The sequence below is a fragment of the Rhamphochromis longiceps genome, linkage group LG12, assembly GCF_057381845.1.
Source record: "Rhamphochromis longiceps isolate RC_006_pf linkage group LG12, R_longiceps_female_GT1.1, whole genome shotgun sequence".
Taxonomy (NCBI): domain Eukaryota; kingdom Metazoa; phylum Chordata; class Actinopteri; order Cichliformes; family Cichlidae; genus Rhamphochromis; species Rhamphochromis longiceps.
In genome coordinates, this window is record NC_140568.1 from 10,258,331 (window position 1) to 10,286,329 (window position 27,999).

General features: G+C 39.8%; 3 protein-coding genes and 1 long non-coding RNA gene across 6 annotated transcripts in view; 1 reads left to right on the top strand and 3 right to left on the bottom strand.

Annotated features, from left to right (window-relative positions):
- The window catches only part of LOC146656917 (kelch-like protein 10), a 59,948-nt gene extending 57,091 nt beyond the window's left edge, over nucleotides 1–2,857 (top strand). For all 3 annotated transcript variants that reach the window (XM_085424697.1, XM_085424696.1, XM_085424695.1), the window contains exons 4-5: nucleotides 1,719–1,868; nucleotides 2,103–2,857. In XM_085424697.1, the coding sequence (XP_085280823.1) occupies nucleotides 1,719–1,868; nucleotides 2,103–2,402 (450 nt within the window). In that variant the 3' untranslated portion in view covers nucleotides 2,403–2,857. The remainder of the gene's footprint in view (nucleotides 1–1,718; nucleotides 1,869–2,102) is intronic.
- LOC146656921 (gonadotropin subunit beta-2-like) lies at nucleotides 2,832–20,312 on the bottom strand. The gene is made up of 3 exons (XM_085424699.1): nucleotides 19,946–20,312; nucleotides 9,405–9,488; nucleotides 2,832–3,435 (listed from the first exon to the last, which is right to left on the bottom strand). Exons 1-3 carry the CDS (start codon nucleotides 19,985–19,987, stop codon nucleotides 3,202–3,204), a joined length of 360 nt encoding a protein of 119 aa, XP_085280825.1. The 5' UTR covers nucleotides 19,988–20,312; the 3' UTR covers nucleotides 2,832–3,201.
- Nucleotides 20,313–22,117: 1,805 nt separating this feature from the next.
- On the bottom strand, nucleotides 22,118–24,489 carry LOC146656922 (glutathione hydrolase 5 proenzyme-like). The gene is made up of 5 exons (XM_085426764.1): nucleotides 24,305–24,489; nucleotides 24,109–24,200; nucleotides 22,619–22,725; nucleotides 22,342–22,452; nucleotides 22,118–22,255 (listed from the first exon to the last, which is right to left on the bottom strand). Exons 1-5 carry the CDS (start codon nucleotides 24,487–24,489, stop codon nucleotides 22,118–22,120), a joined length of 633 nt encoding a protein of 210 aa, XP_085282890.1.
- Nucleotides 24,490–25,139: 650 nt separating this feature from the next.
- Nucleotides 25,140–27,888, bottom strand: LOC146656923 (uncharacterized). Its single transcript, XR_014914192.1, has 4 exons — nucleotides 27,786–27,888; nucleotides 25,776–26,202; nucleotides 25,405–25,551; nucleotides 25,140–25,270 (listed from the first exon to the last, which is right to left on the bottom strand). It is a non-coding gene; the product is annotated as an uncharacterized LOC146656923 (long non-coding RNA).
- Nucleotides 27,889–27,999: the final 111 nt, after the last annotated feature.

Genomic DNA, 27,999 nt, shown 5'->3' on the forward strand with positions numbered 1-27,999 from the left:
TCCCAAAGCAGTCACAAACCCAAATTTTAGCCAGGACGCTATCCATATGGATTAGGGTTTTTTTGGTCTTTTGTGTCTGGCTGTAAAAATGATTTTTAAGGCTATGTAGTTGGATTTACAACATATGGGGATTTATTATCTTTTGGAGCCAGCCAACCAACGTATTTATGCACTGGAACATGAGCCCACAGTAAAATATTACTTTTCTGTGAGCTTCTGTGCAAAAAACATTTTTTTAATAGTCTTATAAAGCTGGCCAATGGGAGTAATTTTTAAAAAGTGAATATTTTTTTTTAGATTTATGTCATGAGTATTGAGAAAGACATTCTTTCCTTGGTTGGTACTTTTTTTCTTGCAAACTTATAACAATCCTGCAAAGGATTGTTTTGGGGGTTTTTTTGGTTCGGTTGGGATCTTTTTGTTAATTTAATCTCAGTAAATATATGTTTTTTTTTAAAGAATATTATGGCTTGGCAATTTCTTTATTCCTGTTTTATTTGTTTTGCTTAACATGGCACTGATTTGCAAATGTACTTTTCAGCTTGAGGGCTTAATCATCACTGGACCTTTCTGTGGAAAATATGAATAGTTTATGAATTGTATCAGTTTTATAATATTTTATTTTTAAGCTAAATATTTCTATTACCATTAATCCAACAGCTCAGGGAGAAGGTTATGGTTACTTCACCCTTACATCGTGAAAAATAGCAATTTTATAATTTCTGCATCCATATTTTTTAAGTCTGCAAAATACAGAAAATAAATGCAGCAAACCTCTGCTAAAACTAAATGTTTTAGGATAACACCATCATTTTTAGATTTTTACTACTATTATGCAAAGTAGCTACACAGAAATCTGATGAAAACATTTTTAGTTTTTCACAAGCGCATGGCACAACATCGAAGAGCCACCTCCACGGGACAAGACTCAGCAGTCCATCTGCATCTAAAGGACAAAGGTCACTCTTTCGAGGATGCCAATGTTCACATTATGGACAGGGAGGACAGATTGTTTGAAAGAGGAGTGAAAGAAGCCATTTATGACCACTGTGAGCGACCATCTTTGAACAGAGGCGGTGGCTTACGACACCAGCTGTCTGCCATCTATAATCCAGTTTTGAGTTCCCTTCCCAGACGTCTTAACGCCCACTCACATCCTGGGCCATCTGATCTCAGGAATTCGCTTGATAAGGTGGGGCCAGGTTTCACAATGAGCTCACCTGAAACCCTGGCTGATTGTGACCCACACCCTCTTTCACACCTTGGCTCATGTAATTAGGTAGAGGATCATCAGGGGGTCCTTTGTCCCTCTTGGGGGGAAACTCCCACAGGGCTTAAATCTGGGACTCTCCACCATTTGACTCTTAGATCTGAAGAAGCTTCTCGGATGAGAGGTGAAAAGTCTTCAAGCAACTTAAAGAAGTCCAGATGCTTTTCTTTCCAAGCTCCTTAGAATACGATGACCTGGATGACTGAGAACCTTCACAGACATTTTTAGTGTTTGTAAGTTTTTTCTGGAAGCTGAAACATTTAATTCTAGTAAGGCAAGGCAAGGCAAATTTATTTGTATAGCACAATTCAACAACAAGGTGATTCAAAGTGCTTTACAGAGACATTAGAAACAAAAACAGATAAAAGGCATGATTTAAAATTGATTAAAACAAGCAAGCAAACAAACTAACTAGTAATTTTGACTTAAACTTGATTTTAATTTCTAGGTGTACATTTGTGGTGGTTTTACTGAAGATGAAGTTCTGTCATGTGCTGAGTCCTACAACCCTGACACCAACCAGTGGACACTGATCACACCCATGGAAACCGGGAGGACTGGGGGAGCCGTGGTCGCCTACAATAACGAAATCTTTGTAGTAAGAAGAGCTTAAAACATACTCTTATTACGGACAGAAATTCAAACATGGAATGTTTACTGTACCTGTATTTGGGAGTCTGTATTATTTTCCAAGTACCATGTACTGGGTTATTGGAATGTGATTTCTATAATTACCCTAGAATCAGATATTTTGGAATCTGGAGACCTATTTACTTTTTTACAACAGAACATTTTTACGTTACAGACTGTAACAAGTCCTTTGTCTGCACAGGTTGGTGGCTTTAACGGTATCACTCGGTTGCGTAGTGTCAACGCATATGACCCAAGAACAAGACGCTGGCGCAACGTTGCTCCCATGTTACACCCTCGTAAAAACTTCGGCATTGCAGTGCTGGAGGACCAGCTGTATGTGGTTGGAGGTTTCGACAATGGCGGCTTATTCTGCAATCTGGAGTGCTATGATGAAAAGACCAACAGGTGGTACATTGTCAGCGACAAAGGGATGACCCAAGGTGCTGTCAGTTGTTGCGTTCTGAAGCGACACCCCGATCTGACTGCTTATCTTCCATAATTATTTCACATAAAGAAATAAAGAAATACATTTTTCATCAATAAAAAACTGGCTGTTTCTCTGCTTAAGATCCTGAGGTCTGACATCCCAGTGAAAAAGTCTCTTTTAGCTGAACAGAGAACTTGAACTTTCTTTTCAACATGATGGGCATTGCAGCTTCCACATTTTATGGCCACAAGGGAGGTTAACAGCTATGATATTAAGATCCCATTGGTAAAAGTCAAATCGTTTCTTCACTAATAGGTGATCCATTCAAGCCGCCATCTTCATCTCTACCACCAGCGTTTAGCCAGCTCAACCATCTTCAATGTAGTTTTCTTGCCTACTTTAATGTCCAATTAAAGTAGATGAAATCCAATTAGAGTCACAAATTAGAGTTACTAAGGCTGACTGTAATCGGATCCACAGTTTATGAAGTGAATGCATCGTGTCACATCAGTAAGACTTGAAACTAGCAATGGGACATAAATTCTTCATAAACTGTTGAATTAGGTTATATATCACTTTACAGAAAGAACTTTTTTCCATGTAAATTTTACACAGATGTCATTTTGAATCTCTGCTGGCCTTAAGATATGAGGAAAGTTAAAGTTACTCCAGCTGTGGCGTCAACTTTCAGACGTCAGGCGTCAATTACCTTTTATCTTTTTTTAAGACACTGTTTGAGAGAAATATTCATCATGTGTTTATTTCGATAGCAGAAACTTTTTTTTTTTTTTTGTAATTACTGGTTGATTCTAAACAACAGGGCAGCTTCCGTATACTCTGTATAATGTGTTTAAATATGATTGAGCTTCTTTTAGTAGTAGAAAGGGATGTCATTCATGCAGAAGTCAGGTTGCAGGCTCTCAAAGGTGCAGTCAGATGTGTCCATGGCACAGCGACCGCAGTGGCAACTCAAAGCCACAGGGTAGGTGACGATCGGGTCTACACCAGGTGGGCAGGCGGGAAGCTCAAATGTTTTATAGTACAGGTCCCGATATGTGCACACATGCTGGTACACATTGCTGAATGGTATCTTGATGACAGGGTCCTAAAGGGAGGGGAAATGAAAACAGTGTCCTTACAAAAATGTTGTTATAACACTACAGAAGCAACTGTTTTTAAACAAGAAATTCACCTAAAATGTTAAATGAAGTTTCAAAGTCCTGGTTTTAGGCATAAAGTCTTACTGTTAAACTGTTGTGCATCACAGTGAGGGAAAGTTGATGCTTTCAATGAACCATGTGCCAACACAGTGCAGGGGAGCTACCTAAACGCTACTCCCACAGAGGTTGATTATCTTGTTAATAGTGTTACATCTTCAGTGCGTTCAAGTCTGCATACTGTGCTCCTCAAATTTAGAGCTAATGGACTCCCTGGTATAACTCACAAATGTACACCATAAAGTCATCAAATATACTTTTGGTTCTGAGGGATTTTTAAAAGTAGAAAGGGAGGCAGAGCCTTCAGCTTTCAGGGCCCTCTTCTGTGCAACCAGAGTCAGACACACTCTACTGTTAAGGCTTAAACCTTTTGGGGTTTTTTTTCATAAAGCATATAGTTGGGCTGGATCAGGTGACTGAATCCTCCCTTAGTTACACTACAATAGGTCTAGCCTGCCGGAGGCTTCCCATGATGTGGTTTTATTGGATTTATTTTCTTATGCTCCACTCTGCTTTTAATCATTATTTATTATTAATCTTTGGCTCTTTTCCACAGTGTGTCTTTTTTCCCGTCTTCCTCCCCTCACCCCAAACCAGTCACAGCAGATCGCTGTCCCTCCCTGAGCCTGGAACTCCTGGAGTGTTATTCCTGTTAAAAGGGAGTTCTTCCTCCCCACTGTCACTAAGTGCTTGCTCTAAGGAAAGGGGGGGGGGTCATCTAATTGGTGGGATTTTGTCTGTATTATTATTGGGTTTTTGCCTTATGATATAAAGCACCTTGGGGTGACTGTTGTTGTGATTTGTTGCTATATAAATTAAATAGAATTGAAATTTAATATATTCCTTTACTTTTGCTGAGAAACCAGAAAGTTTTTAGTATCTGTGACACAGATACAGGTGAAATACACTGACTTTCTTCCCAGTTTAGTCACTTACATGTTTATAATAAAGGTCTGGAGTCACATGACAAATATACTAGACACACAGCTTGACTTTACTGCAAACAGCAGCTGGCAGCATGTTTGTGACTTTATGAGTCATGAGTTTTTCTTTTTGAAATGACGTCATTTTGCTGAGCGCGGAAATCTAAATGCGGCGATGGTTTCCACTATCAGCAAAGAATGGATGAATGAATGAATGAAAGACTGGAAATAAAAACAAACTGACTGACTGGTAAAAGCTGACAAGACTTGACCACGACTCAAGGTTAACCTCCACCTAGATAGGCCAAAAGGGTGGATGAATTTATGTGTGTTTCTTTTTACAGGAGCAGAAGGATGACAGCAACATCTGAGGTTGCATGACGATTTAACTTTTAAATGCCACTTTCTGTGTTTGTGAATCTAACAGGTGTATTGTTCAGGGGTTTGTGTTGCTCACAGAGATTACTGTGAGAAAGGGTGTATACACCTGTGCAGCGTTAACATTTGCATTTTCTTCTCTACAGCATTACAGTTCTTAATGTGCTTTGAATATGTGATTTATAACTGGACAAATAGTTAATGTTTTCTAATAATGTTTTCCTACTACAGGATTTCTGGGCTTATGTGTGAAGAAACTGTGTTTATAGGTTATGAGTTGGTGATGCTATTAAACTGTGTTCTTGGGAAAATGTTGAATACTACAGGGGAGTGAATATGGGGGGAGACACATCCGGTCTTGAAAACAGTGTGATTCTTTTTACAGGAAATCTTTTTATAGCACCTCTGGAATGTGGAGGGCTGACGCCTAACCCGAGATGGTCAATGTGTTGCTAATGTTTGTTTTGCTTTTGTTAAGAGTGCATGTGGAGGATTCGGTACAAAACAGACAAGGGACATGAGAAAACAAATAAGAGATGCAGTTTTTATGGAACAGTTTAATAGGGGGCTCATAGTGATAAAACAAGTGGAGTGACATTGCTTAAGGAAGTCACTGATTAAATTGTGGATAAAATAAATTGTGGCACTAATAGTGATTTAATGATTTGAGAAATCCTGAACATGATACTTGTCTGTTATGCTGAATACTTTATCGCTTTCATGATTTATAGTTGGTTGTAAATAAGATGTTTGATTTAACAGATTTGTTTTCCAGGATACAGGTTCCAGGTGGAGCTGGGAGTTAATTCAATTCAATTCAATTCAATTTTATTTATATAGCGCCAAATCACAACAAAAGTCGCCTCAAGGCGCTTCATAGATACAGAGGAAAAACCCAACAATCATATGACCCCCTATGAGCAAGCACTTTGGCGACAGTGGGAAGGAAAAACTCCCTTTTAACAGGAAGAAACCTCCGGCAGAACCAGGCTCAGGGAGGGGCGGCCATCTGCTGCGACCGGTTGGGGTGAGAGAAGCAGATGAAGTTAAATGAGCTTAACATGTAACTGCTGACTAATGTTTTTACACAGGGTTACAGGTTGGCGGGAGATTGTTTTAGAGAGAATGTGTAACATTCTTGTACAGGTCTCAGTAGGGAGTTGACACATGGCGGAAGCCAGGTGCAAGAGGAGGGTCATTTTAATTTGTAGGTGTCGTGAGGTGCCATGACGAGAAGTGAGTGAGGAAGGGCGCCTACAGGATGGAAGCGGAGGCCAGGATAGAGGCTTGAGGAGGATCAGTGATCATCTTGAGGAACGGCAGAAATAGTACAGGCAGCTGTGCTACTGAGCTTGCAGGAGATTGAGAGGAGTCTTCCCACAGCAACGTTTTAAATAAAATGAGAGATTCATCGTGGACATTGAGGAAGACAACTAAGGTGTACGACGTGCTCTGCCTTAAATCTTCAGCAGCGTTGGAACATGAGAACCTGAGGGATGAAGGGAGCGTGCCAAGCTCCAAAAGTGACGGCTCGTACCACAACAGCAGTCCAGTTGAAGGGGACAGGCGGGACCTAGTTCCATTGGTCTCAATGTGCAGTAGCAGATGAGAGTTTGGTGGAGACAAGCTCATCTCCAAATAACACGGGTGGCAAAACAGAGGCAGAATAAACCCTCTGACCCGTGCAACGACTAACCAGTAGTCTACCTGGGAAGTTGAAGAAAGAAGAGAAGGATCGCAGAGCATCATTTCACTCAAAGAGGAGGTGGCTGCGTGGCCCGAGGAGTGAGACAATAAGAGGAGTGTTGGCCTTTTCGAGGCCAAAGAGGAGGAGTATAGAGATGAAATATTATTTTACATTCATAATCTATGTTACTATTCATAATCCTTATTATTACTGTTGCATCATTTATGATTTATCATTATTGTCATTTCATTGACACATTTATTGAAACTGATGATGTTATATTAAAGTCTGTATTTCAGGTGTTAGCATAAGCACATAATAATCTTTCATTGCAGGTGCAACTGTAATCATGTTATACACATATTGCATAATTAAAGGGTTGAAGCTTGGTCAAGTTAATTAATGGTTTGAAGCTACGGGCAGCGCGATGTCTGGCCGATCAATGGAGCAAAGTTCAGCTATTGAAAGGTTGCCTACATGTTTACAGTATAATTTACTACATATTGCCTGTGTGCATTCAGCAGCCTGCTGCATTGGAGTTTGCCTGGTAACAGATGACTCAAACGGAGTCAGGAAGTATACTTCTAAAATGTCTTTGTTTGTTGAGTGAGGTCATGTACTGAGGTTAAAATACAGACATAAGTCTGCCTGCACACAGACTTGTGTTGCTTGTAAACGGTATGCTCATGCTCTGTTCTGAAGTGCAGAGAGTAGAATAACAGGAAGCATCTGGAGGAACAGAGGAAGTAGCGGTTCCTTTTTTAGAATATGTCCTCACTGGAGTTACTGGTCATCATAAGTATAAATATCACACCCACCTATTGTCAGGCGGGAGATTGAGCCTGATGTTTTGCAGAGCCCATCTTCACCACATATGTATTTTAATAAAATCATTTGTGTTGACCCACTATGGACTTTCTGTCCTATGTCTCTTCCTCAAAAATTCGAACCGCGACAGTGGCAAATGTCAAACTCCTACAGTCTCCTCAGTTCTCCTCAAATGTTCTTGTCACATGCACAGTGAAGTTGCAGCTTGTTGGAAACACAGTGCCATTCATCCAATCAGGCAGGGTGATGGGTTTGCTCTTCTTCTCTGATGCTGTTCGTCCACACTGCTGCTGCTTGCTGGGACTCTTTGCTCAGGACTTTGCTGCTGTCTCTTTATCTGCCATGTTATTGCTCTTTGGAGCTGCATTCCTTGTCTTCAGGGAGGAGTGAGAGCTCGCTTGTGAGTTTGAGAAACACATGGCACCGTAAATAAGTCAGCCAGAAACTTGGCCTGCATGTTTCCTTTCTTAAAAGCAGAAAATGAAATTGTAGTTGTTCTTGGCTGATCAACACAAAACCTTTTTCCTATGATTATTTTTCATCTACAATGTAAATTTTGTCTCTTTTTCACTCTTTTTTTTCTTTACAATAGCTGGTGACCTGCAGAATCACCGCTCTCACAATTGGAGGCAATTACTTTTACACAGCGCACAAAAACACTGTGACGTCAGACACATTCACACTCACTTTTTTCATGTGCATAAATAAATCATATGGCTGGTGATATGTGCCATGGTGATCCATGAGTATGATCACAAGTTTATTTATTTTTCAACCCAACAAAACAAATAACAAAAACATGATGCTGATGCTATGAACACTCTACACACATGAGTCAAGATGCAGAAAAACTGCTCACGGAAACGCTGCACACTCCAGTTATCACAGTTATCACAGTTCTGTTTCCCTCTCTTTGAGGAGTTCTCAGCCAGCTCTCGATCTGATAATGTGTAGCTTGCTCATCAGCTCAGAAGAGACCGCAACGCAACCTCACACAGTGGTTGCGTGCTTTGCCCACAGTGGCATAGACTTGCACTTTCATATTCAATTCAGCTTCTCCATCATCCATTACAACGCAGTTTTCACACAGTGACTGCGTGCTTTGCCGCACACAGTGGCAAAGACTTACAACGCAATGATCATGCACTTTATCGCACACAGTGATAAAGAATTTCAACGCAAACTCACACAGTGGTTGCGTGCTTTGCTGCACACAGTGGCAAAGACTTAAACTTACTTGGTGTTGCTTAGCATGTAATATCAGCCTCGAATCCCGCCGATCGTCATTCATCGAGGAGAGAAAACAGACAGCTAATCCACCTGCCCGATGACAAATTCTCACGTCTCGGGACTTTACTACAGGAACTTCCTGGCTGACCTCAGTCTTTCAGCGTGTCTCTTCTCCCCTCGGTGAATGTCGACTCCAGGGCTCCGGCTCTCGAAGGACCAATTAATGATAGGTTTGTAGCTTGAACCTATTCGCTGGAACGTTGAAGACAATATAATTACACAGCAAAAGCATTGAACACCAAGTAGGCAAAGTTCTTCGTGTTACTCATGCATGAGGGAGACGTGTCGTTCAAGTCGGGGGTCAAGTGTCGTTCCACCACTTGACCCCTGTCAGACTCTCAGCCATGCCTGCCCACCTGCCTGCCCGGCTGGGTGACGAGAATCTCCCATCAGCCCTTTACAGCTGCGGGGCCAAAAAGAGAAGCAGAGAACTGTGTATTTGTACATTTTTTGATTTGTCTTTATGTTCAGCAGAGCTTCTACCACCCAGGCCAACCTGACCTGCCCCAATGCACCGCACGCATTTTAGTTGAATTATTCTAATTCCTGAAGCCACATCAGTCCAGCTGATCCCAGAGAAACACTAAAACGTCCAGTAGATAGTCCGTACCGGTGCGAGGTCTTATAAAAACTGAAACTAAATGTTTGTCAAACAGTCTAAGAGCCAGAGAGTGAACTAATACACAAAACAACCAACCCTCAAACATGAGAGTGCTTCTGCTACATAACTGTGTTTGTGTTATTTTTGTACCTTGACCCAGTCCTCCATGTCGCCATCATCGATGACCTCCAAGATTTCCTGCTCCTCGATGGTCAGCTCGTCTGGCTGAGAAGCCTGCAGACAGACAAACACGTTAATTCAAATTAAAGCTGCGATGTAACAGTTTAACCATCTTCATTTCACCCGTGATGTATATTTTTCAAATACCGCCACACTGGTGAACGGACAAAAATGCTCACTGTGGCTTCAACAACATCAGCCAGAACACTGAAGAAAACACTGAGACCATGCCTGCATTTATACCACACTTTACTCAGGACTCGGGTAATATAAAACAACTAATACTCCAAAGCAGCCCAAAACTCAGACTTACACTAGAATTTCTGTACAAATTCAGAGAGCAGGTGTTTTAAACCTGGACACAGAATCATTAGTGCCACAAAGTTTGGGAAAGTAAATCTAAATGGGGGTTGAACACGACTGGAACTGATTAAAAACAGCCAAAACAAAAAGTGTCTTTACTTCAAAGTCAGAATTATAATTGGTGACATGTTAAAACAGAATCTAACATAAACATTCTTGTTTGGAAATAGCTCTAAGATGTTAGGAGAATGTGGCAAATGAGATCACAGGATGGCAAAAATGTACTGTAAAATGATATGTTCTTGTTTCACTTGAACAATACCACCTATGTTTGCACTTATGTAAGAACAAGTATCACTGCTATGGAGTTTTCATGTTTTGCATGCAGACTCAGGGCTGCTAGTCTCCTCTTGGCATTTTCTTATTTAAACATTGGTGACTTAGAACCTCAAAGTTTAGCAGCACAACACTCTTTTTCCTTTTTCCATCAAACATTTCTTTCAGCCATCTGTTTTTATCAGTTTATATGTGGCTGTAATTAATCTACGGCAGACCCGACCATGTTTCCATGCTTTTCAGCATGCACTTTATTCACGCTTGTCGTTCACACACTGGCTGCAGCTTTCCAGCTTGCAGCCACAAACTCCAACATGAACAAACAGTCAGGACTGAATTCAGACTTTAAGCCAGCGAGGTGTGATTGTCGTCCACATGCGTCCGCCTACCTTGCAGCCGCACCGCAGACCACACCCCACCACAGTGGCTAATATTTATTCAATAACCACAAAGTACAAAAGATAAGATTAGATATTTTATTTTTCAAAGATACATGATTATACATAGAATAAAGAAAGGTTCTATAAAAATTACACATGGTGTAGAAAAACATTATAACATACAAATGAATGTTTTATGAAAATCTGACATGTTTATTCAAAGCATAAGAATAAAAGTTTTATACAGGGAGTGCAGAATTATTAGGCAAGTTGTATTTTTGAGGAATAATTTTATTATTGAACAACAACCATGTTCTCAATGAACCCAAAAAACTCATTAATATCAAAGCTGAATGTTTTTGGAAGTTTTAGTTTGTTTTTAGTTTTAGCTATTTTAGGGGGATATCTGTGTGTGCAGGTGACTATTACTGTGCATAATTATTAGGCAACTTAACAAAAAACAAATATATACCCATTTCAATTATTTATTTTTACCAGTGACACCAATATAACATCTCCACATTCACAAATATACATTTCTGACATTCAAAAACAAAACAAAAACAAATCAGCGACCAATATAGCCACCTTTCTTTGCAAGGACACTCAAAAGCCTGCCATCCATGGATTCTGTCAGTGTTTTGATCTGTTCACCATCAACATTGCGTGCAGCAGCAACCACAGCCTCCCAGACACTGTTCAGAGAGGTGTACTGTTTTCCCTCCTTGTAAATCTCACATTTGATGATGGACCACAGGTTCTCAATGGGGTTCAGATCAGGTGAACAAGGAGGCCATGTCATTAGTTTTTCTTCTTTTATACCCTTTCAAATTCAAATTTTATTTGTCACGTACACAGTCATACACAGTACGATATGTAGTGAAATGCTTGGACAACTGCTCGTGACCTAAAGAAAACAAAAAAGGAAAAGGCTATGAATAAGACAGGAAATAAATATGAAAAATTAAAAAGGGTAAATTTAACTAGGAAGGAATAAAATATAAATTAAGGTTAAAAATGAAATAACTGTACAACACAAATTAGAATGAAGGGTAAATTTAACTGGGAAAGAATAAGATAAAAAAAAAAATATATATATATATATATATATATATATATATATATATATATATATATATATATATATATATATATATATATATATATATATATATATCTTGCCAGCCACGCTGTGGAGTACTTGGACGCGTGTGATGGAGCATTGTCCTGCATGAAAATCATGTTTTTCTTGAAGGATGCAGACTTCTTCCTGTACCACTGCTTGAAGAAGGTGTCTTCCAGAAACTGGCAGTAGGACTGGGAGTTGAGCTTGACTCCATCCTCAACCCGAAAAAGCCCCACAAGCTCATCTTTGATGATACCAGCCCAAACCAGTACTCCACCTCCACCTTGCTGGTGTCTGAGTCAGACTGGAGCTCTCTGCCCTTTACCAATCCAGCCACGGGCCCATCCATCTGGCCCATCAAGACTCACTCTCATTTCATCAGTCCATAAAACCTTAGAAAAACCAGTCTTGAGATATTTCTTGGCCCAGTCTTGACGTTTCAGCTTGTGTGTCTTGTTCAGTGGTGGTCGTCTTTCAGCCTTTCTTACCTTGGCCATGTCTCTGAGTATTGCACACCTTGTGCTTTTGGGCACTCCAGTGATGTTGCAGCTCTGAAATATGGCCAAACTGGTGGCAAGTGGCATCTTGGCAGCTGCACGCTTGACTTTTCTCAGTTCATGGGCAGTTATTTTGCGCCTTGGTTTTTCCACACGCTTCTTGCGACCCTGTTGACTATTTTGAATGAAACGCTTGATTGTTCGATGATCACGCTTCAGAAGCTTTGCAATTTTGAGACTGCTGCATCCCTCTGCAAGATATCTCACTATTTTCGACTTTTCTGCGCCTGTCAAGTCCTTCTTTTGACCCATTTTGCCAAAGGAAAGGACGTTGCCTAATAATTATGCACACCTGATATAGGGTGTTGATGTCATTAGACCACACCCCTTCTCATTACAGAGATGCACATCACCTAATATGCTTAATTGGTAGTAGGCTTTCGAGCCTATACAGCTTGGAGTAAGACAACATGCATGAAGAGGATGATGTGGACAAAATACTCATTTGCCTAATAATTCTGCACTCCCTGTAAAAATCATGTTCTTTGATGATCATGTCAATAAAATCATGTTTCACATTTTAAAACATACGGTACTTAGAAAAGTGTTCACAAAAACGGTTTTAGAGAACTCACACACATTTTTACTTTTTCCACAGTGCCTGTATGCCTCTTCCAAAACTTTGGGCTTTTCACCCTCACACACAATAATAATATTAAAATAATATTTGTACATAAAAATAAAAATGTTCAAATCTAAATTCTGATTCTAATGAATGAGAATACTTTATCAAATCCTAAGGAAATTATAAGGTTACAGTTGCTCCAAGACAATGAGAACAGTAACAGACTGCATATGTTGTTTTTTAATTTAGTACAAAGTTTACAAAATATAAGAAATAGATGTAATATGTACAAATAGCTCAATTATAAATATCCAGTTTTATGATTATAAGTTTCTGCTGCGCTATATACATATGGACAGTATTTTTTTTTTTAAATATCCATGGAGGAGAGAAAAAGAGAACTTATCTCAGACTGAGCTTCTAGTAGGAGATCAGTATGAGAACAGAAAACAAAAAAACCATGTGGTGGGTATGGTGTAAGAGTTTCCCGGTGTAGACAGCAGCATCCAGTCCTGCAGCATCTCTGCGCTGGAGGCAAGTATCTGAGGTGTTTGGAGGGAGGAGGGGGATGAGGGTATGTCTGTGTCTGTATACGTGTGTGTGTGCGCATGTGTATCCTGTGTTCAGCTGAGAGAGTGTCCCTTCACCCGGTTGGGCAGAAGTAAACAGTCCTACAGCCAACCTTTTAGGCTCTCTGCGCCTTGAAGGGTGTAGCGCAGAGAGCCATAACACAGTCTCGTTATAAGGGAGAAGAATTTGTTGTTTTCAGCCACCCTCGGCCTTGAGGTCCTTCTAGCAGTAACTTGGGTAGTTAGATGAGAGAAATGGTGGTTGTTTGGGTTTAGTGCGATCGAGCTGCATCCAATTTTACAGCAGATCTAAATGTCCGTCAATGATCTGTGTTCAATAAGAACAGTCTGGGTACTCAGAGCCCATCTTTAGGTTTTATAGAACATGACTGAGAGACTCTCTGAGGGTTAAAGTTAGACAAAACTAGACAAGGACATAAGAAACCAAGCAGGAAAGATAAGATGAGGGAGAGGGAGAGAGATGCAACCGCCTCCGTTAGAGCCAAAGAGAAGAAGTCAGTGAACGTGTGAGTTCTGGGTGGTTATAGCTTTTTGGGAAGAAACTATTTTTGAGTCTGTCAGTCTTTGTGCCGATGCACCTGTAGCACTTTCTTGAGGGAAGCAGGTTGAACAGGTCAAAACCAGGGTGGGAGCTGTCCTTGATGTTTGTTGCTCTGTTGAGGCAGCAGAAAGAATAGATGTCCATCAGGGAGGGGAAAGGGCCACAGGTCATCATATGTGTTGCCTTGACTACTCCTCTATCCACCTTAGTGCAACTGTCATAACATGCTGTGATGCAGTATGTCAGCTGGCTCTCAATAGACGAGCAGTAGAAGGTCAGCAGCAGGTTGGAGTCCAGTTTGTGCTTCCTGAGGACCCCTACAATCAATTCTTTGGTCTTTGTCACATTGAGCTGCAAAGGATTCTGCTTGCACCATGTGACAAAGGACTTACTCACAGCCTCACTCTCATCACCCATGTATCCAACCACCACAGAGTCATCAGAAAACTTCTGAAGATGGCAGGTCTCTGTGCAGTGGATGAAGTCTGTGGTGTAGAGGGTAGAGAGCTGGTCCAGATGGGCGTAGACATGATTGAGCAGGTACATGATGGCGTCCTCAGCTCCGAGGCGGGGCTGGTGGGGGAACTGAAGGGGATCCTGTTGTGGCATGACAATAAGCTGGAGCTGGATGAATTTTTCCAGTGTCTTCATGACGTGTAAGTCACAGGCCTGTAATTCTGGGGGCCACTGGGACATGGCGTACCAGTCGGGGGACGAAGGAGGAACTGTATGCATCCTTAACATTAGCATACAGTAGGTCTACAATTCTCTCCCTGTGTGAAAGTTAGCAGTGTAGTCAAAGCTGACATGGTTGAAGTCACCCATACATAGCAATGAAGGCACTCGGGTGCTGAGTCTATAACCAGGCTATGGCAGAGTGGATAGAATAGAATAATCCTTTAATTGTCCCACAAGGGGAAATTTGGTGGATAATGTCACAAGCAGCCTCGCCTGTCTAAAGTGTTATGTCCCATGCAGTCCTTGCTATAACTTGTGTCCGTCGTTGGAGCTAACTCTGATAGCTTAGTCAGCTAGCCGCTAACTGGCTTTCTGGGCAGAGATACAATGGCTTGTTCGAGCTGCACTAACCCACCTCTCTTGGATGGACATGGGATGGGTCACAAGTGAGCCCTCAAATATATCTCTGGGTAACATTACTACATTTACTATAATAGCCACACAGGTTTACAGTTGGTTTTGAGCTCGGTCTGCTTTATTTTTTGATCACAGTATGTGAATATACGGTTGTAGTGAGGAAGATATTTTTAATGAGATATTTTTAAGAGTTTGCAGCTCTGTGTGCCACTCTCTCTCTGCTTATACAAGTGCATATATGAGCTCACCCAGCAGTATCTTGCCTTCTCACATCTCTATGCCAGTAATTATTCGAGTAGAATATTTATCTATATAATATTTATTTGATTACACTTTAAATCCAGGTCAGAGAGAGGGTATTGTTTTCTTTTACACATGCACATTTAATAAATTAAAGCGGTACTATCTAAAACAAATCTTTATTACAAATCACTCCGGTTGATAAAAATGTGAATTCTGGCGCCTGGCAGTACCTTGAAGCAGCAGGTACGCCACGTGTTGGAACTGGGGTGAAGTGCACCAAAACTTCAGATTTTGTCACAGTCACATGACCCGTGTGTTTTGAAAGCAATTGTTTTCTATAAGCTTCTGTCTCTTCTGCAGAACATAAAGTTTCTGACTCGTGATTTCCAAAAGGCAGCTTAAATGTAATCCAATAATGAAAACAAGGCAGACATTAAACACTGAAGAAAGGAATTTATTGTACACAAAACTGTCAGTTTGAAAATAAAACATTTTCAGTTCAAGTCCGGGTTATCTATTCCTGTCAATAAAACACATTAAACAGCTATAAAAAGAAAACTGTTGCTTTTCAAACTCCTTTTCTGATTAACTTTAACCCTGAGCACATCAGCAGAATTACCTACACTTTATAACAGCAAAACAATAACAGGATGAACTGTGCAAAAAAATCTTAATATGCAAACTGAAGGAAAAAAAAAAACTAATATTGAAAAGCATTTAAATGTGACTTAGAATATTCAGATAAAAAAACTGACATTTCTATTTGGCTCTAACAGTGTGTGAGATCTAGCTTTGTTGATACTGACATGCCAGTAACAGTAACTGCTAGGGATGGGTATCGTTTAGGTTTTATCCGATACCGGTGCCAAATCGGTACTTTTGAAACGGTGCCGGTGCTCAAACCGGTGCTCAAACCGGTGCTTAAAGAATGGAGAACACAAAATTGGTCCAAAAACCTCTCATGTTCAGCTGTTTTTTGTAAAAAGATAACAATGTTAGCCTTTTCTGCAGCTATGGGGCATATATGGTATCACTCTTGGCTGGAAGCAGTGCTTAAACAATGGAAAAAACACAAACTTTGTCCAAAAACCTCTCATGTTTAACTGTTTTCCACTTTTTCTTTGGTCATTTTAGCCTTTTTAGCCAGGGTGAAGGGAGCATCTGCCATCAAACAAGAAGACAGCCGCATGTAGCTATGATGATGTTTGCTAGTTTATGGAACGCCAGGACTGCCATAATGAATTAATTAAATACACCATTAAATAATTAATTAAATGTGTCAATAATTAATTAAAATTGGAATTAATTAATTAAATAAATAGTTATGACACATGTAATTAATTAATTATTGACACATTTAATTAATTATTGACACATTTAATTAATTATTGAATGATATATTTATTTATTTCATTTTGGCAGTCCTGGCGCCTGGCTCTCATCATGAAATAATTTTATCTGTCAGCCTCACCCATCAAACTCAGGGGGCTTTGGCCTGGTGGCCATTGTTTCTAGCACACAACCGGCATGTGGAAGCTAACAGAACTGAGCTTTGAAAAACCCTGTTTGTGTGTCACCAAATACCGTTTTAATATTTTTTTTAGCCGAGAATGTAGTGGTTTAATCTTCATGTGTCTGGTCGGTTTGTCAAGATACAGCCTCTTTGCAAAAGTGCTTCGATGATGTCGGAGATGTCTGCCCAGTCTCACGGCAAAGCGTGGGATAGACCCGCTCGCCTCGCAAGCAATCCCACCGACAAAGCGCAGGCCCCGGTACACAGCTGTAGTAACCCCCGCTGACTTCTTTTACTGAGGTTATATTTATCGATGTTTTATTTCCTGATGTTCTTATGTGTCCTACGTGTTTCAGTCGCCAATTCTGAATTATAACTAACATTAAAAACATGTTTAAGGAGGAGAGAGAGCAAATAAATCTGTTTAACATCTGATCTTTGGGTTTTTGTTCCGTAATCAGTGTGACCTGCGTATAAACGCATAAAAGAGATAACGTTGGTGTTTCCGTCATGTAGTAACTGCTGCCTTTAACTGTACAAAGGTTGTTCGACACTATGAAACACATACAGACTTCATGATGTTCGGCTAATATTTTTATTGTGAATATTAATCATGAGGGTAAACGGCCCTGTACACCACGCAGCGAGGTCAGCATATCCACGATATCCTCAGCTCCATGAGTTAACACAGAGTTTCCCAGCTGACTATCTAACTGCCAACTATTCCAGAGACGTGAAAATATACAGCATAAAGAAAAGTGTAAGAGACTCAGCAGCAGATTAGAATAACAGTTATACATTTAATAAATCACCAAATGAATCCAAGAAACGAGCAAACCTGTTCCGACAATTTGAGTTTGTATTCCCTCAGCTGCAGACTCGCTGCTGTTTAAATGTTTGAAAAGGAAGATTAGATATAAACAAACCTCAAAGATAGACTCAGTCTGCTTTCACATTTGATATGAGGCCAGCACGTATAGTGGCTGTGTCCTGTTTTAAGATCATACATGTAAAATTGTCGTCTGACCTCCGTCGATCCAGCCGCTCAGAGTCCGTGGTTACCATGGTTACTGCATAAGCAGCTATAATGTTAACAGCTGGCACTGAGGAAACCTACCGGCAGCATGGGTGTTTATGTTTTTCATTGCAAAAGAACCGTCTGAATGGTTAACTGAAGTTAACTTGGATAAATTATAGTTAAGGAGTATCACAGATAACCCCTATGTGAGCTGTGTGACTGGTCACCACTACACTGAAATCAGCAGGCTATTACTGAAATACACGTGCTATATCATAAACTATGATATAAATAGGGAGGTCCTATTGACATGTTTAGTTTTAAAGGACACCTTCCTGCCTTTAGTCTCATTCATGAGCAGTATTAGTTTTCTTCTAACATCCAGAAGTCTGCACGATGTGTTTCATAGTTTGTAACAAGCCTTTGACAGGTAAACATAACATGACCGAAAAAGCAAAAAAAAAAGAAAAAAAAAAGAGAGAGAGTGTTGACATAAGAAGAGAAAATGCTCTCAATTATGGAGACAGGCAATTGGTTCATTTATGTTTGATGTGTGTTTATTCCTCCCTAAATATCGTCGGTGAAGTTTGCCATGCACGTCAGATTTTCCTGCGCATTTTTATACCTCTGCCAACAGAGGGAGAGAAAAAATCACATTCTAACAGACAGCTGGTGCTTAGAATACAGTTGAATAACTATTAAAAAACAGATGATATTTAGATGATAGTTCAGTCTAACACATGTGCCAGTGAACCATTAAACGTCTGTGAAACTATGTAGTTATGAGAAACTTTAACCTCAGCCAAACCGATTTGCTCAGTTGTAAATAAAACAGCGAAGTAAACGTGACCCGACAGACAGAACCTGAGTGAATGAAGTCCAGCGTTTAACCACTGAGAGCTAAAACTCAGCTGAGGTTTCAAAGCTGTGTGCCGGTGATTGGACATCAGCCGCTGATGAAGCTGTTCGCCTATAAAGTGCTCTGTAAGGAAACAAGCTCCAGCAGCTCTGCGCTCGGGGAAAACACTATATTTACTTATCTTGTGCAGAAAAATGCGCTGACATTGCGTTATATCGAGCACCGGCTGCCCAGTTAAACTGTGACTATCACCAGGTAACGTAGGCGTGTTTCTTGAATTAGCAGCAGGTGTTAAACAGCTGACAGATGAGGAGGAGGATGCATGCAGGTAAACTGAGGGTCTGTTGAGCTGATCGCTGGTTTCGTGAGAAAAATGTCAGCTCGTTCTTTATGTTACAGAAGCACAGAGACACAAGACCAGGCGGAAAGAGACGATCGTTCGGTGAAAATGAGAATCTGCGAATGCAACATGTGGAACACGGAGAGTGGAATATGTAAACAAACCGGTTAACGTAACCCCCTGGGTGCACTCTGCATGCTAATTGTTAGCAGAGCTAGTGAAATCTCTGAAAACATCTGAGCACTTTTGCAAACATGTTCTATGTTGACAACCTGACCAGACATACGGCGCGACATTCGCGGCTAAAACACTGTTAAAAGTGTAGCTGGTGACAGAAAAACGGGGCATTTTAAAACTACACCACCACCATTGCTGCCTGTGATTTGATCTGCATTCTGGGATACCTGGCTGCCCCAAGTCTACACAAGCAATCGATTATCTAGGATCGACCTGTTTTGACTTACTTTGCACGGCAACCAATCAAATGTTAGAGAAGCTGCATGGGCAGCGTTAACCCCGCCCCCTGAGTTTGATGGGTGAGGCTGACAGATAAAATTATTTCATGATGAGAGCCAAGCGCCAGGACTGCCAAAATGAAATAAATAAATATATCATTAAATAATTAATTAAATGTGTCAATAATTAATTAAATGTGTCAATAATTAATTAAAATGTGAAATACATAAATAATTAATTAAATGTGTCAATAATTAATTAATTAAATGTGTCAATAATTAATTAAAATGTGAAATACATAAATAATTAATTAAATGTGTCAATAATTAATTAAAATGTGAAATACATAAATAATTAATTAAATGTGTCAATAATTAATTAATTACATGTGTCATAACTATTTATTTAATTAATTAATTCCAATTTTAATTAATTATTGACACATTTAATTAATTATTTAATGGTGTATTTAATTATTTCATTATGGCAGTCCTGGCGTTCCATACTAGTTCACCTTACATGCATTAATGTAATAACGTGGTTAGCCTACTCAACGAAAATTACACACGGACAACATTAAGCTACTCACGCAGAGAAGAACGGCTGCTGCTGCATCATCATCCGTCATCATTTCTGCTACACTGGCAGGGCTAGGGGCCAAGACTCCATTCTTCGGGTTTTTGGGGGATATTGCTCCGGGTCCGATAACAGGCAACCCACCCGCAGTAGATGTGCACGGTGTGAGGTCTCGCAGCAAGCTATCAAATACGGCGCATTTCTCGGCTTTTTAAAAAAAACGCTATGCGTCGCCAGGTGTTACCTCCTTTGCACAGTATCACAGTATCAGCTTAAAGCACTTGTTGCAGGCTGCTGAGTTTGCATATTTTGCTGTGAAGTACAGCCAGAGTTTTGACCGCTTCGTCTTGGGCATTTTTAATCTGTAGCTCTGCTCTAAAAGAACGTACGTACCTGGCCCCGCCTACCATTCTCGGAAACGTAAAATGATTGGCTCGAATCGAAAAAAAAAAGCACCGAAATAAAGCACCGACATGTGCGCTGCTTTTCGGTCTGGTTACTACCGTTTATGTCAGACCACCGGACACCGGTACCCATCCCTAGTAACTGCACTTGTGTAGTAGGACTCCTAATGTTTTTGGTTTTGTTTATACTACAAATCAATTGATAGATAACTTAGGGCTGCCATAAAGTGGACCTTACTTTCTCTCACTTCTGGACAATTCAGTGGGCTAAAATTTACAAAGTAAACATAAATTTGATGAGACTTGAAAATATGAATTGTTTACTGGTGGAATGGAACATGAAGTCTGTAGCTCATTTTCCAACAATCTTTTATATAACCAAAGATTTCTGCAGTCAGTCTCTTCCTGCTGGCCTGATGCAGGTTGAAGAAACATCGTCATAGGCTTCACATTTCAACCTGAAAGCTGTGTCCTTGTTTTTTTATATTCTATGATTTATGGTGAACAAATATTTAAAACGTCATATTGATCGTATAAAATTGAGGCAGATATATAAATCCCTAACATTTTTCAAAAACATTCTAGTTTACAATGCTGTCTTTGCACTATTTTGCATTAAATTTGGGATTTAAATAATCTGATCATCACATTATGTTTTCAATATTACAAACTTTACCCTTACTAACAAGAAAATGCGGTGCGGACGCGTTACTATTTTTCAACACTCAGACAGTTGAAGCTGTCCTCAGGGCGAAACAATCGCAAAAGTGCTGCTGATTTGCTGAGGAAAAATAGCCACAATAAACCAATCACATGACCAATTTAAGATGCTATAGCAACAACCCAAGACAACCCTGAGTCTTCACTTTTGTGTTAAAAGTGTGTTGATAGGCCATGTAAAACTAGAGTCATGATAAATAAATATATATTTAATGTTTTTTCCTGAATACTATCGTTGTTTATGTTTACTGAGGGAAGAAACAGTAAAAACTTCACCTCTGCTTGTCAGCAAAAATTTAAAAAACAAAAAACAAAACCATCCTTTCCTATTGGTGTTCTGTAAATAGTTTGAAATAGTTATCAGGTCTTTAAGTTTGATGTCATTAACCGTTTCTGGGTCCCACAGTCAAACGATCACTGTGGCATCATTGAGAGTTACAAACTGTCTAAATTTATGAAATTTAACAGAGTTAGAAGTTAGCAGGACGTTAGCTCGCTAGCTTCCACTTAAACATAATACACCATGTTCTGACTGAGAGATTTCGAAAAAATGAAAACAAACAGCTCTGCTATCACAGAGCGTTCTCACTCCCGAGGCGTAACATGTCGACGTTTTGTCACGTCCCGCGGCGTTCCTGAGGAACGCGAAAGGAGACCTTCGGCGTTCTTATGGTACGCGGCGGGTTATGGCTGGAATCCAGTGCAATGACGCTCCCGCGGTAGTAGACGTTCCAGCCCTGTATTCCAGCCCTAAACCTAACCTTATCCCTAGCCCTGACCATAACCTTATTCCTGACCTTAACCAGGACTTTAATGATGTTAAATAGCGTGTTTCTAAGCGATTTGAAGAAAAAGAGCGAACATGTGTAGGTTCAGTCCAGACGGTTCTCATATTTCCTCTTTTTCCGAGGTCGTCATTTAGGAACGTGGTGGGTAGCCGAAAACGTAATATGGTGACGATTTGTCACCTAGCGTAAAATGTTACGCTTTGGGAGTGAGAACGGGTTGGCTATCATAACCTTAAGACCATACTCTATAACTAACATCACTGATTCTTGGTCTCAGTAACCAGCTGCTTTGCCTTTTTTCCTTTCATCAGACCATGCAGAGATACAGCTGCCCGCCTTTTCCACAGCGTTAACTGTGTTGTAGAATTTTGCTATTTTATGTCCCAGAGCTTCAAGACCATCAACTACATCCTGCAGGGCAAAGAGGAGAGAGACTCAGATGGAACAAGAGAAGTAGAACTTATTAATTTATCATTTAAATACATTGAATAAATTACCTTTTCAAGCTTGGGTTCAGGTTTTACTTCACTTTTAGAGTCTACAAGAACAACCAGAGTATCAATTGCCTCCTTAAGACTCTTTCTAAACCAAAGGTGGTTCATGAGCGCCTTGGAGAGAAAAAATAAATCTATGAGGTGAGAATGTGATGATTACAGGATAAATTAGGTCGAAGAATCTTGTTGCTATGATGCAGCAAAGACGGGCATCAGTCCGTATCAATTTATTTTATTTAATATATAATGGCACCTTTGTGTGTGTACCATGCATACATACCGAGGCCACTGCCGGTGGAATCATTTCAGCACCAGACCCTCCAATCACCAGCGTCTTCGACGGAGACTTCAGCACAGAAGGGGCCATATTGGAGGGAGGCCGCTCCCCTGAGAAATACAACAAAGACCTTGAATAGCAGGACAAAACTACAGTCCAAAATGTCTCCATGAATCTCGGAATGATGAAATCAAGCTAAAGCCATTCTGTTATACCTGTGTGCAAAAAATGCACTGCACCCGAAATATTTCATAGTTCAGCAAAACTGATCAATCTAATAAACATGAACCTACACCATCCTCCCTATTCTGATATGTTAAAAAGTACTTAGCAGCAATTTTAAAGAACCAAACTAATAGGGTTACCAATTCCCAACAAAAAAAATAAATAAAAATAATAAAAGGGAATCACCCTCCACCTCATGATGCTTAATAGTTACTATATACAATAATGGATTTCTATACATTTTTGCATCAGATGAAAACTTTGGTTGTAAGATTCAGATAATTTTTTTTAAACTAGACATTAGAATAAGAAAGAAAAGTATGTCTTTGTGCCCCCTCTCCCTGTTCATGCCCTACCTGGCCCTGTGGCAAAACTTTGCTCATCCAGACTGCTGATCGGTACTGCACGCTACATCCACTCTATCACGTGACGCATACTGCTCCGATGTGCTACAAGGTTATAAGCTGGGTTACGCTATGTCGCAATTTTTGTGAGGTGCTTTTGTGATATTCAATGGATTGGATTACATTTTTTATTTCTCTCCGATATCCGATTCAGTAATTTAGGTCAGTATCGGACCGATACGTAATATCAGATCGGCCCATCTCTAAGGTTAACCCACTTCAATGGAGACAAAACCCAACAATAAGATGAGCCCCTATTTGGTGACAGTGGGAAGGAAAAACTCCCTTTTAACAGCAAGAAACCTCCAACAGCAACAGGCTCACAGAGGGGCAGTCATCTGCTGTGACCAGCTGAGGACAGATTTAGAGAGTTTATGTAATTTGTGTTTATAGAAGTTCACTCAGAGCTCAACTGTGCCTGTTCTTAAACATTCAAAACATTTCAGCAGGCTATGACATTAAATGAAAAATGCCATTTTAATTCAAATTTACCTGATGTGCTTTGGTTTGGCAGTTTTGTTGACCATTTTCATGATCAACAAAACATGATGCGCCACAATGAATTATGAAATGACATTTTCTCCGCAAATTTCCTCAGTGGTGCTTTTTTTGGTACTATTAGATTAAAAATTCATGGTGTGCAGTTTCCCCAGGTGTTGTTGTATTTTCTTTCAAATTTCTTATGTTGCGACACGCTAATATGTACAAACATGCATATTTATCAAGTATATGTTATATTAACCACGCTTAACACATTAGTTTAGAAGATGAATTAAAATTGCAAATTAGTACTATCAGAACTCAGAGGTCCAGAATATTTGTTATTAAATATTAAATTTAGAAGGAATCCTGCTGATCCCTTACCATGAAAGATGTTATCAGCTCTACCACAGAAGTCATTTAGGTGGTTGTTGAGGATGATTCCAGTGCTTGAAGAGAGGACATTGGACCCAAATCTGTAAAGAGTAAACATTAAATGAACTAGGTCTAAACCCTGTGACACTGTTGTGGAAAAGTCAGCTGGTTTCTAACAGTGAAACAGAATGATGCAGGTACGGACTCATCATTGATGCTGCTGGTGACAGACACAGCAGATCCATCTTCAGCCAGCACAGATACATGTGTGGTGCCGATGCTGTCCAGATATGAGTTTTTGCTGTAATACTGGGGATCGTGAGTCTTGTTGCTGCTGATCAAGCTCCGTATGTGGTTGGCAAAGCTATCCACTGTCAAATTCTTTGCCATCTGTGTGAAATACAGAGCATCGGAATTACACAAAATTAACAATAATCATAATATGAATAATAATACATACTAAAATACTTTGAGACAAATATAAAAGTAATTTAGGTTTATCTGCTTTAAAAACATTTATTTATACTTATAGGTTTTAAAAGTTACATCACTGCTCAGAATTGTGCTGAAATAAAAATGCAGAGTTACTGGGAAAGGCTGAGACACAAAGCATTTTTTCAGAGTACTCTATGCAGTAAAATAATAAGTACATCCTCAGTGCTTCTATAAGAGCTTATAGAAGAGGGTAAGTACCGGTAGTGATATGCAAATGCCCTTGATAAACTGATCATTAACACAAAGTCACAATCTCACCGCAGCAAATTAACCCAAAGTCCGACTGTGCAATGCTCAGAGATATTACAAAAAACAAAACAAAAACAAAAAAACAACACTTCAGACCACAACTCATTATCAGTGTGCATAAACCGACTGTGGTGGGATGTGGTTTGTGGATGAGCTGCAGGCGGGGGTGGAGCAGTGGGTTCAGGCAGAGCAGAGGCTGATGTGGTATTGCTCCTTTTACCCATTTAGTCACTTAAATATAATCATACTATATGCAATAAAGCAGGTGCAAATCTGTAGGATTTTGAGATACTTACTTTATCTGAGCTGAAGTTTGGATCTCTGATATGTTTCTTTAATCCATTGGCAAATTTTAAAGCTTCAATATAACGGTGATAAAACAAAATCTTTTCATCAGTCGTGTTAGGTTCTGAATTCATTTTGTATCCTGAAAATATAAATAATTGTTTGTTTTTTATTTAAAACATCCATTTCTTAGTGTATCACATTTGTAAAGATTGTTTCATATAAGAAAATGATCCTTATTAAACACTCTACATGCTAGAAGCAACAATCAGGAACCTTTCATGATGTTGAGGATGAGGCTGAGTATGGCTCCCCCTGCAGGGGGCGGAGGGAAGTACATCCGGTACTCTTCCAAAGAAATATTCCACGCATCAGTCACATTAGCTTGATACAATGCCAAGTCCTCCAGTGTGAGTTTTCCTCCTGAGCAAAACCAGTGAAACAAATGATTTTGTTGAGCAAAAATGAACACAATGCATTTCATAATCAAGACTTTGAATGGATCCAGACAGATCACAGTGTGGCCTTTGAGAGATGACAGATTTTTATAGAGCCAATTAATTTTCTAATTTGTAATTAGAACATTGTGCCTGGCAGACATAGAAAACGGTCAGAAAGAGAGCAGGATGAAACCCGTCTGATAATACCTGCATCCTGAATGTCACTGATTAAATTCTTTGCTATTGTTCCGTTGTAAAACACATCTGGTCCCTCGTTTGCGATCGTCTCCAAAGTGTCAGCCAGTTTCTCAAATTTCACAGTATCACCGGTCTTAAGCAGGTTCCCATTTTTATCTAAATATAACTCCCTAAAAGACAAAGACAGTGAAATAAAGCTGAACCATTCATTGTTTGCTCTTTGTATTTTTGAAATCACATTGTGGGTGTTTTTCATTCCGTATTGACGTATTATTAATGCGTGGGATGTGTTGACCTTGGTAGTAAGGAATAGGGAATCCTTCTCTGGCTAATTTGATGGTCGGCTGAAAGAGGTCGGCCCACGGCAACTTCCCATAAAGCCGGTGTGCCGCTTCATAACCTCGAATTTCCCCAGGAACCCCAATCCATCTGCTATCTGGTTAGATAGATAATGGATAGTCAGTGCTGGAAAGTCCCACATACATTTGCTCGTGTTTTAAGTAAACTGTAAGGTCCTGACCTTTAAATCTGAGATGATGTCTGTTATAATTTGGTGTAAATAACTAACATATAAACTAATTAACATACATATAAATAACATTTTGCATCTTACAGTTATTTTAAGTTTATTTCACTATATTTACACTATTTCTGGATCAAAGAAGCATTTAGCATATCTTATATTTACTTTTCTTACTGTTTATGCAGCCTGTGTGCAGGAGTGTAGCACAGAACTCTGGGCCCCATAAATAAATGGTGTCTGTAGCCCCCTTTTTTTTCTTGATTCATCTTTCTCACACATATTCTAATGTCTAATTTCTTTATTTTTTAATGTCTGCCACAAGTGAACTGCTCCAACTACTCCCAGTTCTTATTGCTGTCCATCCCATACTCAAATGCTGTCAAAAGACACTTCTTAACAGAGACTATGCTGATTCTACATATGGATCCACAGCTTCCCTTCAAAGTCAACACACTATAGACAATCAGGGAGTAATGCATGAAGGTCATTTGTACTCTGCTGACAGCAACATAAGGGACAGGGACATGTGCATCCACAGCAGCCTGTGTCTCTGGCCCCACTTTAGCATCTCACAACATTTCCAGCTTCACCTCCACAGACAGATAATCTGCCACAGAATGAGTGGAGATTAGCCAAATTAGAAACAATGACTGATAAAGATGGACTTGTGAGGAGAGTTAAGATTGGTCTTGGGGAGGAATTTACATTAATTGAAGACCAGAAAATGGGAAAGATGGGACAGCATTCTGGCAAGAAAGCTTTAATGTTAGCTTATCACCAGCTGTTGTACTTTAGCTGGTTTGTTGACTGCCTGGAGTTGGAAGCGCTGATTGTCCAGTCTGTTTACAGTAATTAAATAATAATGCTTATGCACTCCTTAGTGTGTTAGAGTCCTGACTTTTGTTCAGTAGATGAGGTTTGAGGTGAGGAGGAGGATGACATTTTAACGAGATACCTGTCATGCTGTCTCTTTCCTTCGCTTCTTTGATGACAAGAACCCTCTCAGGTGATAAAACAAAGGTATGATCCTTCATATCTTGAGTTTGTCTTGCAGACTAAAGTGCTGAATTAAAAAAAAAAAAACCTCTACAGATAACTGACTACAGCTTTAACATTTTTGTGTTACATCTTGTGCATGATTTGGAGAAAGACCTGTTAAGACCTGTTTGGAGAAAGATCTAACTACTCCAATCTCTCTGGCTTTTTCTGAAACTAATTAGCATGTGTTTCATTGTGTTTATGTTCGATTACTCTGACAGATGTCATATAGGAAACTGACTCGCTGTCTTTAATAAATGCCAACGGCCAAACCCTCTGTAGTGGTTTGCTCTCTTTTTTATCATTTCTGTTTTGCTTTCTTGAGGAAAGAGGAATGACTCAGTGTGCATTAGCAGCCACCTGTACAGAATAAATTAACTGTGGCATAAAGGTGAGTCCAAGAGCAGATTAGACTAAAACATTATAAATATTAGCATTATGGCAGAAAAACAGCCCACCTTGTAGCCACTCCGTGGTCTGCTCTGTGGTTTTACGACACAACTTAAGCAGGTCAGAGTTCACATTTCTGGGGACAGTCTCTCTGGAGTTGATGATTTTCACTTTACCTTTGAAAAGATGACATATTATTATGTTATTCCCCAGCAGGGCTGAGCTAAGAGGAGCAAGGGTGTTTTGTTACCAGAGCTGTCCATCACAGTAAATATGACCCCG

What these genes read in the sequence shown, in the direction of transcription:
- LOC146656921 (XM_085424699.1), bottom strand. Translation starts at nt 19,987, where the DNA reads ATGATGACGGATGATGATGCAGCAGCAGCCGTTCTTCTCTGC. An exon ending in CAGCAGCCGTTCTTCTCTGC is followed by an intron (nt 9,489 to 19,945) that starts GTGAGTAGCTTA and finishes GTCTGTCTGCAG; the next exon opens with GCTTCTCAGCCAGACGAGCT. An exon ending in ACATGGAGGACTGGGTCAAG is followed by an intron (nt 3,436 to 9,404) that starts GTACAAAAATAA and finishes CCCTCCCTTTAG; the next exon opens with GACCCTGTCATCAAGATACC.
- LOC146656922 (XM_085426764.1), bottom strand. Translation starts at nt 24,489, where the DNA reads ATGGCAAAGAATTTGACAGTGGATAGCTTTGCCAACCACATACGGAGC. An exon ending in AGCTGATAACATCTTTCATG is followed by an intron (nt 22,726 to 24,108) that starts GTAAGGGATCAG and finishes TGTATTTCTCAG; the next exon opens with GGGAGCGGCCTCCCTCCAAT. An exon ending in CTGAACCCAAGCTTGAAAAG is followed by an intron (nt 22,256 to 22,341) that starts GTAATTTATTCA and finishes TTTGCCCTGCAG; the next exon opens with GATGTAGTTGATGGTCTTGA.